Source organism: Phyllobates terribilis, unplaced genomic scaffold (assembly GCF_046119375.1).
Source record: "Phyllobates terribilis strain yellow unplaced genomic scaffold, ASM4611937v1 Scaffold_2__4_contigs__length_985480577, whole genome shotgun sequence".
NCBI classification, from domain to species: domain Eukaryota; kingdom Metazoa; phylum Chordata; class Amphibia; order Anura; family Dendrobatidae; genus Phyllobates; species Phyllobates terribilis.
Window position 1 is genome coordinate 313,347,570 of NW_027362762.1, and position 14,221 is coordinate 313,361,790.

The following is a 14,221-nucleotide window of genomic DNA, read 5'->3' on the forward strand; positions in this document are numbered from 1 at the left end:
TTTTTTTTCTTTACTTAACCCCTTCCCAACCTTGGGTTTTGTCGTTTTTGCTTTTTCTTTTTTTGCTCCCCTTGTTCCCAGAGCCATAGCGTCTTTATTTTTTGGACAATATGGCCGTGTGAGGGCTTATTTTTTGCAGGACAAGTTGTACTTTTCAACGCCATTACTAGTTTTACCATATCGTGTACGGGAAAACAGGAAAAAAATTCCAAGTGTGGTAAAATTGCAAAAAAAGTGCAATACCACAGTGGTTTTTTATTTATTTTTTTTACCACGTTCACTGAATGCTAAAACTGACCTGCCATTCTTATTCTCCAGGTCATTACGAGTTCGTAGACACCAAACATGTATAGGTTATTTTATATTTAAGTGGTGAAAAAAAATTCCAAAATTTGGTAAAAAAAACTAAAAAAAAATAGCTCCATTTTCCAAGACCTGTAGCGTCTCCATTTTTCGTGATCTGGGGCTGGTGAGGGCTTATTTTTTGCATGCCGGGCTGACGTTTTTATTGATAACATTTTTGGGTAGATCCGATGTTTTGATCGCCCGTTATTGCATTTTATTGCAATTTTGCAGCGACCAAAAAATGTAATTCTGGCGTTTAGAATTTTTTTCTCGTTACACCGTTTACTGATTGGATTAATTCTTCTTTTATACTGATAGATGGGGCGATTCTGAACGCGGCGATACCAAATATGTGTATGTGGGTTTTTTTTTTTATATTTTATTTTGAATGGGGCGAAAGGGGGTTGATTTAAACTTTTATATATTTTTTAATTTTTTTATATTTTTAAAAACATTTTTTTTTCACTTACTGCATGCTTCAATAGTCTCCATAGGAGACTAGAAGCAGCAGTTGTCTGATCGTCTCTGCTACATACAGGGGATCAGCAGATCCCCTGCATATAGCATAAATGGTCCTGTGCTATGAGCGCCGACCACTAGGTGGCGCTCATAGCAACGAGATCATGACAACCACAGGCGTCTGCTGCAGACCCTGGGTTGTCATGCACGCCCATCGGTGACCCGCGATCACGTGACGGGGTCGCCGGTGGGCGGGGCTTTTGACGCGCAACCCGGAAGCGCGCGTTAAATGCCGCTGTCGGAGATTGACAGCGGCATTTAACATGTTAACAGCCGCGGGTGGATCGCGATTCCATCCGCGGCTGTTGCGGGCACATGTCAGCTGTAAGAATCAGCTGACATGTGCTCGGTTCAGTGAGGGCTCAGCGCAGCAGCCCTCACTGAACCGGGGGTACGCAAATGTGCATACTAATACGGCATGGGTTGGAAAGGGGTTAAACGACGCTCACAATACTTAATCGATTGATCAGCTTTACCACAATAAAGACATAAACCCTCGGCGAATCTCCGGTCTCTTCCTGAGAGCTGAGTGACATTGCCCCAACTCCATTGGTTCTCCGCTTTCAGAGCAGATTTTCTGGGAACTAGGACCTGACGTTACAGGAGTTTTTACATCATTCACCCTAGACCTCAGTCTCCTGTCCACACTAACAGCTAACTGCATAGCTTCCTGCAGAGTCTCAGGTGCAGGGAATGCAATTAGCAAATCCTTAACCCTTTCACTCAGACCAGCAAGAAATAAACATCTCAGTGCAGAATCATTCCATTTAACTTCTGAGGCCCATCTCCTGAAGTGTGTGCAATAATTTTCAACATCATCAGACCCCTGATTCAAACGTCTAAGTTCTGATTCAGCAGATGAGATTCGATCAGGATCGTCATATAATAGCCCCATAGCAGAAATAATTCTTCAACAGAACTTAAACACGGATCATTAGGCTGGAGAGAAAAGGCCCAACCCTGTGGTTCTTTGCGCAAAAGTGACATAATAAACCCAATGCGCTGTGATTCATTCCCAGAGGATCTTGGTCTCAAACGAAAATATAACAAACAAGCATTTTTAAAGGAAAAAGAATCTTGCTCTTTACCATAAAAAACATCAGGCAGTCCTACCTTGGGTTCGACAAAATGCGCTCCAAGACAGCTACTCACGTGTTGCTGAAGCTCGGCCACCTCCAGAGACAATCCCTGCAGGCGTTGAGCCAACTCCTGGACGGAAACCATACTGATCCCCGAATTTCTTTCATTTTAGTTTTTTTTTGGCCTGGACTTACTGTTATGATCTGCAACAAGAACTAAGGAAAGATAGGGGAAAGCAGTCCCTACAGTAAGACTAAGCTGAATCCCTACGATGTAGCGGGCTGCCTTTTCCTTGTGAACAGACCCGCCTTTGTCCTCGTCTAGTCTGAACGAAGACCTATAGAAATAAGGGAGGGGTCCCTAAAAGTACTAAGGACTGGGACAAAAATGGGACACCTCCTAAACAGAAATTGTTGTAGAACACAAAAGACAAACTGACAAAAAGTACTAGAGGTCCCAGAGGACCAAGAAAACTGACAGAGATAGTCATCGAAGCAGTAGGCTAGCAAAACAGTCAAACAACACTGAAGTCCAGCAAAGCCAGAAGGGCAGAGCTGGAATATATAGGCAGATGGTCACGTGACCGCAAAACACAAGATAGAAAAAACTAACAGGAGGGTTCTAACAACTTGCCAGAATTCTGCTGAGAATACTGTAACACATTTACTATGGAGGAGGAATGGTATATGGAGCTTTGATAAATGTAGCTTATATTATGACTGTCCAATCTTAGTTTGTACTGTCTAAAAGTTAGACAGGATTAATAGATTTTCAATTGTGGCACCCTGCTTTTCACAGGTACCACAGGACCCAAAAGGGTGCATGGATGGACTTCTCCACAAGAGGCCCTCATTACAAACAAACACCTCCACCCTTCCACCTTATACCACCAGAGGGAGCCCGTTAGGGATATATATATGGAGGGTGGAGCCAGGCAGTTTAGGCGGTGAGTTGTGTCAGAGAGTGTGCTGCCACTGAGAGCAGTGAAGACGCAGCACGTCTGCTGCTGTATTGAGGGCCCCGAGTGTGGCCGGAGGCAAAGAGGAGAGGAGAAAGGAGTTGAGGGGGCAGAGGAGCATCATAGGCTCACCCCAAGATACGAACCCGACACCGGGTCCGCGCCTACAGGGTCCTTTATACCCAGTAGGGTCACCGGCATACCAGGAGGACTTCAAGTCCCTCGTCGACCTGAAGCTAAACCCTTGACAGGACTAGGAACCATGAAAGCCCCGGCGTCACACAGAAGCTAGGCCCAGTTGCAGGCTGGCCAGGAGCTTAGAGAGAGGGAGACACGGACCAGGAGGCCTTATACCCGCTCACTGGGGAGAAGTCCTGAAGTGCACCCTTCCTACCGAGTACCCTGGACCGTACCTGACATCCGCACCAGTAAAGGTACTGAAGTGAATCCCCTGTCTCTGTCAGTTACTCTTGCTGCGACATCTCCCCTGCACTACAAGCCTCAGCATCACCACCATCTGCACCTACACTGCCCCTGGGGCCCGCTCCGCCTGTGGGGAGCAAGGACATCCCAGCTGACATCCCATCACCCCCGGAGGTCTGCAGCAGCCCCAGTAACCATTACCGGAAACCACAGGTGGTGTCACGAGACAAACTGTATACTAAAACCCCTTTTTAAAGAGAGACCCAGAGTACGGGCCCGGGAGCCGACTGCCGTGACCTCCTAAACAAGGTAAAAGGTCCGGGTACCAAGTCCCCTATATTCCCCCTGGGTGACACACAATCATTCAGCATTACCACAGATTAGTCGTTATTAGTTATTATCCCAGGTAGCATCCAGATATAAACAGTGTATAAAGCGGAATACCGCAGCTTTATATGATATTCAATGGCCACTACCAAGTATTGCAGCTTAGGTCCTATTCAGTAGTCAGGCCCACACCAATATTCTGTGGATTACCTATCCTGCCATCATTATAAAAGTAGTAGACAACCATTTTTTGTGAGTGATTACTTTAAAAGAGAATATACAGTATATTTAAAAACAATTCTTAATCTTTTTTTTTTATTTCCCCCATATGTATTAGGGATACATATAAGAAAGCATACATTTTATTTTGCTTAGACTTATATTATTAATTTACAATTAGAGGAAACTTCTTTTTTATGTTTGTGCTATATGTAACAATCAAAACCTGGAATAAAAACAATGAGCAAATACCCTGCAGTAAGTAAATAAATAGTAGTAGTGCATGTAAATAACATAGGGTTCTTAGTTGAAACTAGTTTGATCAAAAGAAAAGTCATCTTACCATGACAAGGTGTACCCAATCAGGATGGACCCTAACTCTAGTATCTTGCCCCAGCAGGCCTCAAATAAATGGGGTCAGAGAAGGAACTAGACCTGTCTACAGAAAGCATAAATAGACAAGTGCACAGCCTAAAAAGGGGGAGCCATGCACTTATATGTAAAAAAGTACAAGGGACTAAAGCAAAACCGAAAAATGTAACAATGTAAAACATTATATTATTTATTCATAGTAACAATGTGCATTTTTTTATTCATGTAATTTCTAACAGTTTTGCAATTACTAAAGGATGGAGCTGATCCACATACACGTATCACTTCAGGGGGATGCCTGCTTCATCTGGTGAGTGTTTATTTGTAAGGCCAAGCACAGAAGAATTCTATAGGTTATTCTATAGGAATGCATAAGAATTATCTTTTTATTTTACACAATGAGGTGCCATTTTAATAAGGTTTTAATAATGAGTACAGTAAATGTAGATTACGAACTTGATGGCAGTAAAAAAGAATTACTTAATCATTTTATAACTGTAAATAAGAAATCTTCTCAATAAAGGAAAGCCTTGGTTTTCCAGTGTCCCATTTCTCCCCTCTATTGACCAGTACTGTGTAAAATAATAATATCAGATGGTGCTCACCCACTCTGACGCTGCTCCTATCTCTGTGTTTGGGCTGCTGAGATGATTTCACGATGATACTGCGTATTACTGCTGCAGCCAGTGAGCTCAGCGGCTCTGCCGATGTAGACGGTATGAGACGCTAAGCTCAGTGAATGGTTGCAGCTGTGATGTGCGCTGTAATCAAAAAATCATTTCCGCAGCGCAAACACAGAGATAGGAAAAGCAATCGAGAGCTGGCAGTGCCTCCAGAGAGGGTGAGTACCATCTGATATTATTTTTACACAGTGATGGTCAATGGAGGAAAGAAATGCGAAAACCCTTTTAAGGGGCAAAATAATTTTCTGTGTTGAACCAGTCCTTCTTGGTTAATAGAGAGCAGTCTCTAAAAGAGTATATGAAAAGCTCCTTAAAGGGAATCTGTCAGCAGAGTTTTGCTACCTCTTCTGGAAGGTAGAATATTGTAGGAAAAGAGACCCTGATTCCAACTATGTATCACTTAGTTTTCTGGGTGACGAAATCAGAGTTTTTAGATGTAGCATGTGCTGACCCCGCCTACACCTCAGCTTTCTGTGTACATTGTATGTTGACAGTGAGCTGCTTATCAGAGGAAGGGGCGTGGTGGGACCAGGGCTCATGGGAGCATCAGTCTGGGCAGTGATTATCTCCTGGTGATAAAACATTAATTGTATGGAAACAACAGCACACAGCCTAATAAGTGACACATCCCTGAAATCTGTGTCTTAGCTGCTACATTATTCTATCCTCAGATTACATAGAAAAAAAACTGCTGACAGATTCCCTATATGTCTCATTTGGCTACTTTACAGTGGCCTGTATTCTAGGAATAGACTGAAGCAGAGTCTGGTATAAAACTTTTTGGGCCCGTTTAATCATTTGCTTTCTTTTTAAGCCACTTTTCTTTTTTAACTTTTTGATTCTCACGTTTTTTTACACCAGATTCATCAAAATGTAGCTCGCTATTAATGAATTTTATGTACAGCCCAAAATTGTATTTTTTTCTGTCCTTAATTGTTTGACTCTTTAATGGGAAAAGTGTCCCATTTCATAAAATGTGCTAAATTAGCTTTTGTACATAAATTCACCCAGGGGAGGACTGGGGTAGAGTTGCACCAAATTTTGATACTCTTTTAAAAAGTCACATTTCATGAATCTGTCTAAAACATCTGAAAAAGCATAAAAATCAGAAAACTATCTAACCCAAAATAGACAAATTGTCTCAAATAAAAAAAAAAGTCATTAATTAAGAGGTATTTACGCAAAAAGTTGAAGGAAATGCGATGTTGAATCGGGCCCTTTGCTTTTACCTACAAATCTGCAGTCATACCACAGGGAAATGAAAAGTTTCTTATAACTTGGAGATAGATGATTGAATTGTTTTTGATGGTAATGGGAGCTTTTGTGATAATAGCATTTTACTATTTGCAGCTTATTCAATGTACTGATATCACATACTAGTAGTCCCAATCATTAAAAGCTAGCATTATGTATTTATGAGACTTTTGCACTTTAAGCAGTGGTTATCCACTATATTTCCTTTCAATGCCCCCATACAGGAGTTCGGAAGGTTGCGCACTGCATCTACATATCAGTAGATTTTCAGTGATTAGTTGTTCCTACTATATAGATATCTTCTTGGTGCCCTGCATTTGATAATCACTACTGCCAATAATTATATAATGTTATATACACATACAGCTATACATTACCAATAGTAATAAGTATAAGGTTATATATGCATACAGCTATACAATACCAATAATAAAAAGTATAACGTTATGTAAACATACAGCTATACAATACCAATAGTAATAAGTATAACGTTATATATACATACAGCTATACAATACCAATAGTAATAAGTATAACGTTATATATGCATACAGCTATACAATACTAATGGTAATAAGTATGATCAACCAGCACGGTACCGCTGTCATTTTAGTTATCTTACCACTACAAATTGTATTCTATCACATGAACTGTTAATGTCAGGCTTTCTTTATACGAGAAATGATCCTCGAAGCTATGATAATTTTCAGCCACAGCCCCATTTTCTCACCCCTCCTCCAAATTTTCAGTAAAATTCTCCCAAGCTTCTGTCCCAATTTATCTCAATCCTGTACTTGTTTTCTTGCAGTTCCCCATTGCTTGGTGTATGTGATTAGAATTCAATGTGTGATATGCAGCTCGTCGTCTTCTGCTGCTGCTGTTATTCATTATGACTGCTCAACAAGAAGCAGGCTCTCCTTTAGACATGCTGCTAGTGCATTTTCATTTTTATGCTAAAATACATACACACAGTATTATATATTTCTGCTTATTGTCATAAACAGGCATAATGCAGAAAACCAAAATGCAATATTTGCTTCTATTGAGCCTATAATCTTTAGAATTAAAGCTTTATAATCTGAAAATATTCTTTGAAATGTACCTATGTCACTCTTACTGTGAGATGTTGTCCTTATCTCTTCCAGTGTGCACGGTATGATAATGCATTTGCAGCAGAAATCCTCATTGACCGTGGAGTTAATGTAAATCACCAAGATGAAGAATTCTGGACGCCTATGCATGTTGCTTGTGCATGTGACAACCCTGATATTGTTCTACTGCTTCTGTTTGTAAGTTCACTGAATAACTCAATTATCTCACGTAAATGAACATATATGTGTCTATGTATTGGGACACCTACACATTAAATCTAATATGCTTACAATCCCATTCTAAGTCCAAATGTTCCCCTCTTAGCAGCTAAATTAGCTTCCACTCTTCCAGGAAGGCTTTCAACAAGATTTTGGAGTGTGTCTGAAATGTGTATGATTTTTTGCCTGTTCATCCAGAACAACATTTGTGATGTCAGACACTGATTTTGGATGAGAGGGCCTAAAGTTCATACCAAAGTTGTTTGATAGTATTGAGATCAGGGTTCTGTGTGAGCCAGTCAAGTTCTTCCACACCAAACTCTCCCTACCATGCCTTTATGGATCTTGTTTTTGCTTTAGAACACAGTCATGGTAGAGCAGAAAGGTCTTTCTCCTAACTATTCTTGAGGCAACACTTTAAGATTTCCCTTCACTCGAACTAAACTTTACACTTGGCACAATGCAGTCAGGCTGGTAAAGTTCTCCTTGTATTGACCAAATCCAGACTCGTCCTTTAATTTGCCTGATAGAGAAGTGTGTTTCATTCTTTAAACCACTCCATCCACTGTTTGACATTTTGCTTCACAATGTTAGGCTGGTATACAGTGGCCTGTCCATGAAAAAACCATGCCACGAAGCTGATGGCAATTTCAGATGAGGTTCAGAGCTCTGGAGTTATTGAGTCGGCAGAGCATTGGCAAATTCTTTGCATTGTGTATTTCAGCACTCGATGACCCAGCTGTGTAACTTCACATGATCTGACACTTTGTGGCTAAATTGCTGTTTTTCCTAACTGTTCTATTGTTTTAATAATATCACATGCAGCTAATCATAGAATATTGAGAAGGGAAAGCATTTCATGAACTCACAGGTTACAATGTTGGCATCTTATTACAGTATCATGCTCGGGAAGTCAGTGAGCTCTTAGAATGAGCTATTGTGACATGCAGAAGTAGTGCTGTTGCTTCCAAAGCATCCAGCAACTGTTACAAATAACACAAGCAAGGAGACAGTAATTGTTGTGCTTCAGAAGCATCCAGCAACTAGAGGGGTTAACATAGTCACAGGAGACTGTGGGGAATCTGTTATTGTAGTTTGGCTGAAGCCGAACAGAAAGGTGGTGTGTTATCTGGATTTGACAGAAGGCAACTGAACAGGATTCAGATCAGGAGAGTAACTAAACACAGTTCAGATAAACTCCCTGAACTAACAGTGCAGAGTATTATCGGGCAGGAAGATAAGGACTGGAAGGAATTGCGTCACAGAAATCATCTTCCTCATCAAACCCTCCCACCCTCCATCTCCATGCAGGATAAAGAATGCCATGTACTATTGTGTCCTTGTGAAGGAAAAGCCTGTGGTTGTGTATGCATAGAAGTGTGCTGCTAAGAGATCTAATCTATGCTGAATTATGCTATTTAAGAGACTGTAATACTGTGCCTTGTGAAGAAATTACTGTATTGCTATTGGAGCCAGTTGCTCAAGAAACTCAGACCGTACTGTAATGAAGATTGTTGCTGTAATATCCCTGAATTGCACTGGCCGTGCTTCCGATTAAATTCCATTGTTAAACTGTTGAAAAAGACTCTTGTCAGATGTGTCTGGTCAGCAATTGAATCTATCGTGTGCCTGAGAGAAGATGCAGCCTATGGTCGCCCTGAGTAACGGTTCCCCCAGGATTACAAAGAATTCATGAAATTCATGAAACCCGTCTCGCCTTATCTGAACCTATCGGCGTGCGTGTAACATTGGTGGCCCGTACGGGGAATCATGAGCGAGAATTAGCATGTAGAGGGAGAAGAGGAAAAGTGTCTGGAAAAACACAGCAGCACAGCACCTCAATTCAACTCTGCTACCCCAGTTAAAGGGGACCAGCCCTAAAGAAAACTCAATGGATGTGGAAATACAAATGTACAGAATTAGTGAGCTGCTTCTTCAGTTAACCTGTGAAGAATTGAGAACAGTAGAAGAACATATAAAGATGTCAGAAGAACAGATTTCTAAAGCACACAACCGCAGGCAACTGTTAGCTGCCATTAATGCAAAAATGGATGAGCTGGGGGAGAAAGAAGCTGAAGACATCATGGGGAAGTTCCTCCAGGACCTAACACAGTTTCTAACCAGGTTGAAGTTGGAGGGTGGAGGGGCGGCACCAATTACCAAAAGCGGGAATCTCCGTCCGCAGGCAGAACTACAGGAATTCAAAGCCCTACCCACAGCCCTGCAAGAATCGACCAAAACCTCTGAGCAGGTGACAGTCAGACAGAACCTTTACCCTGCTCAGGTTAGATAAATCAGGAAGACAGTCCTCTCTAACACCACAAATCATCATAGGGAAAGAATTCAAGATCCTGGGACAGATTGGAGAGTGTGAACAGAAACAGAAACTGTCTTATATGAACTTATTGAACCAGATCGATGCAGGCTTACAGAAAGGCTACCAGCCAGATGAGATCGTCAAGGGAGTGGTGAAAGCGATCAGCCCAGTACTGAACCTCCGTAGTATGCTAAAAATGAAGAGTCAATTGACCTTGCAACAGCTGAAGATGATTTTAAAAGGGCACTATAAAGAAGAGAGTACTTCAGAATTGTTCCCCTGACTCATTAACCTCTCACAGAAAAATAATGAATCACCCCAAAGTTTCTTGTTCAAAGCAATTGAACTGAAGGACAGACTGTTGTTTGCATCCATAGATGTAGAAGAGGAGAAGTTTGATGCTGGACTAGTCAAGAAGAAGTTCTTGAGATCATTGGGAACGGGGTTAATCAGCAAAGACATCAAGTTGCTGCTGAAACAGTACCTAGAAGATCCTGGCATTCTGGGCGAAGTGCTAATTGAAAAAAATGAATGAGGCAGCTAATTTGGAGTCAGAGAGCAAACAGAAGTTAAAGAAAGGCTCTGCTCCTAAAATCACCAAAATGAGTCAGCTGAAGTTGGAGACCCCCGGTGGCCAGCCCGAAGATCATCATGGAGACCCTCCAGTGAGGGAACCTTAAATTGCCAATAAAAGAGAGGACCGCCAGCACTGACTGGGAGGAAGTAATAGGAGAACTGCGAGCCGAGTTGATTGAGGTGAAAAAGTTGATTCGTTCCAGGCCAGAACCTGTATCCTTCAAACCAAGGAGTGGGTTCCCAAACAGAAGATACCTGGCTTGTGAAGCGTGCAGTTCATCAAATCAGAGTATGGTGTGTGTCCACTGTCTAAGATGTGGTGAGGAAGGGCATTATGCCAAAGAATGCCAATGGTCATGGTCGTTTGGGTTAAAAGACAGGAGATTGCTAGTGAGAGGTGACTGGTAACCACGACACAGAGGAGGCCCCAGAAGCAAATCCAAATCTCACCAAACCCCAGAACAGTGCATGAGGTAAAACAGCTGTGTCAGTACTATCCCCAAGTGTGTTCCCATCTACAACAGCTGCAAGAGAGACAGGGGCATCAGTTACTTAATGCCCAGAGGTCAAAGGATGTACTACTGGGAGGAGGATTCCTCGGTCAGTAAAGATAGCCTCATCAGTCTTATCAGTAAAAGGTGCTTTATACAGTGCCAGCTAGATAGACTCCTAGTAAAAGCACTGTGGGACACAGGAGCCCAAGCGAGCCTTTTAAATGAAGAATGGAGAAGGCGCTACCTGCCACATACCTGCCTTCGGTCACTAAAAGAACTCTTAGGACCAGTGGAACTCCACGGCAAAGCTGTCAACCAGACCGAAATCCCTTTCATAGGCTGGGTGGAAGTGACTTTCCAACTGAGGGCCATGAAGAACAGAAACACCATTGAGATTTTGGTACCTTTTCTCGTGACCAGTGATCAGAACGTGGCAGAGGATCCTATCCTGGGTTATAATGTAATCAGTGAGGTCATCACGAAACACAAGTCAGTGATGCTGGTGGTGGATGCAATTGCCACATCACTTGCCATACCCAACGCCATGGCGGAAAATGTGATTCATAGGATAGTAAAGAAAGCACAGAATACAATGGACCTAAAAGAAGTCAAGGTAGGCTGGCGCCCAACCATCATCCCTGCAAACCAAATGGTGGGGGTGAGGTGTGGAGTCTGGGTAGAACCGTGAAGGAAAGTCCAGAAAAGACTGTTCGTGCCAAAAGACTCCTCAGAACTTCAGGAAGGCCTAGTTCAAGGTGAGTCTGTGCTTATGATTCCTACTGGTGGGTTTGCTCGAGTGACAGTACCGGTGATGAATACTACGAAAAACTAAATTAGACTGGATCCAAAGACTGTGTTAGGTCACTTTGAAACCGTTAAAACGGTATATCCAGCCAGTGTGAGACCCGGCCAGGGGTCTACTGTGAATTCAGTCTCCCCACCAAGGAACAGGAGTTGCCCAGGGAAGAAAATTGCACAACCCACCTCAGGGTCCTGGGATCCCCCAGTATCCCTGGAACACTTGTGTAGTGAAGATATAGCGATAACAAAACAGATGCTGGGAGAAGAGTGTCATGCATTCTCTAAAGATGACTCTGATATAGGCTGTATCCCGTTGAAAATCAATTTGAAAAACACAACCCCAGTAACCAGAAGTTAAATGTCTGTGCCGAAACCATTACACTGTGAAGTGTAAAGAGTATTTACAAGATCTAATCAACAGAGGTTGGGTCCAAAAGTCGAAATCATCTTATTCCTCTTCTATTGTTTGAGTTAGGAAGAAGGACGGTACATTGAGACTCTACTGTGATTACCGGGAACTAAACCGAAAGTCAATACCTGATCGGCACCCAATACCAAAGATTCAAGATATGCTGGATAGCCTATCAGGAAGTACCTGGTTCTCTGTCCTCGATCAGGGTAAAGCATACCATCAAGGTTGAAGAGTACAGTAGACCCTTGACAGCATTCATCACACCATGGGGGTTATATGAGTTATATGAGTGGATCTGCATACCGTTTGGGCTCAGTTCAGCTCCAGCAGAATTTCAGAGGAGCGTGGAGACCTGTTTGGCAGGATTGAGGGATGATATCTGCCAGCTGTACTTTGATGACAATGTGGTACATAGCAAAACCTTCCGGGAGCATGTTGAACACGTGAGGACCATATTACAGCGGTATCAACAACACGGAGTTAAGTTGACCCCAAAGAAGTGTGACTGTTCAAAAGGCAAGTCCGATTTCTAGGGAAAATTGTGTCCGAAGATGGATATACCATGGACCCAGCAGAAATCGCTCTGGTACTGGCCTTAAAAGACAAGCGTCCCTCTACTGTTGGGGAGTTGAGGCAGATCTTAGGATTCCTCTCCTACTATCGTACTTACGTTCGGAACTTCTCCAGGATTGCTGCCCCGCTAAACCTCCTCTTGGAGGGGAGTCAACAAAACCCATGGAGTCAACAAAACCCATGGAGAAAAATAAGAACGCGGGTAGGACCGGGCTTAAAAGAAACATCGCCGTTTCGTCCCAACAGCCCATTCTCTGGATAGCAGACCACCAGGAGGTAATGGAAGAACTAGTAGACTACCTGGTAAAACCACCCATTTTGGGATATCCTGATTTCAACTTACCATTTGTTCTTCATTGTGACACTTCTCAAGTTGGACTGGGAGCTGCCCTGTATCAGCATCAAGATGGAAAATTGAGAGCCATCGGTTACGGTTCTAGAACGTTGACAGACGCCGAGAAGAATTACCATCTACATTCCGGAAAATTTGAGTTCCTGGCATTGAAATGGGCTATCTGTGAACAATTTAGAGATGTCTACTACATCAAAGAGTTTGAGGTATACACTGACAACAACCCTTTGACCTATGTCCTCACTACAGCCAAATTGAATGCAACGGGTCAGAGATGGGTCGCTGAACTAGCTGACTTCAATTTCAGAATCAATACAGGCCAAGAAAATGAAATGCAGATGCTGACAGATTGTTGAGAATGCCACTAGAGCCAGAGGAGTTCATGCAAGAATGCTCGTAGGAAGTCAGTCTGGAAGCAATTGAGATCACTACCCAAGCAGTGCAAGCTTATCAAGAGGAAGACACACCATTGTGGTGTCATTTGATGGTGGAAACCACCATTAAAGCGAGAGAACAAGATCACCCCCTGTCCATTCAACAACTACCAAAAGCAAAAATCTGTAGAGCACAACGGGAAGATCAGATAATTGATAGAATGCTACTTTATGTGGACCAAAATCGGTTTCCAAGTAAATGGGAGAGAGATACTGAGTCACCAGCAGTATCTGTTTTAGTTAAAGAATGGACGAAGCTCTACCTCAGTGAAGACAGTATCCTGTATCGTAAAGGAGGACAAAACCGGCAGTTGGTACTACCCAGAGTATTCCATAGGTTGGTCTTCAAAGAACTCCATGAAAACATGGGAGTGGAAAGGACAACCAATTTGATCCGTGAACGTTTCTTCTGGCCGTACATGCAGAGAAATATTGAGAGGTACATGACCAGTGAGTGTGGGTGTCTGAAAGATAAACGTCCCAATACATCAACCTGGGCACCAATGGGCAACATCCAAACTACATATCCGTTTGAGATGGTCGCAATAGACTTTCTACATCTCGAGACGTGCAAGGGTGGTTACATAAACATATTGGTGGTGATGGACCATTTTACTCGATTTGGCCAAGCGTTTGCCACCACCAATAAAGCTGGTCGAACAGCGGCAGAGCTTATCTTCAATGATTTCGCTTTGAGATTTGGGTTCCCTACAAGGTTACACCATGACCAAGGAAGAGAATTTGAGAACTAGCTCTTTGCCAAGCTAGGAAA

General features: G+C 42.6%; 1 protein-coding gene across 4 annotated transcripts in view; it reads left to right on the forward strand.

Moving 5' to 3' along the window:
* MYO16 (myosin XVI) overlaps positions 1 to 14,221 on the forward strand; it is a 904,557-nt gene that overhangs the window by 218,974 nt on the left and 671,362 nt on the right. For all 4 annotated transcript variants that reach the window (XM_073664248.1, XM_073664251.1, XM_073664257.1 and 1 more), the window contains exons 3-4: positions 4,483 to 4,553; positions 7,326 to 7,469. In XM_073664248.1, the coding sequence (XP_073520349.1) occupies positions 4,483 to 4,553; positions 7,326 to 7,469 (215 nt within the window). The remainder of the gene's footprint in view (positions 1 to 4,482; positions 4,554 to 7,325; positions 7,470 to 14,221) is intronic.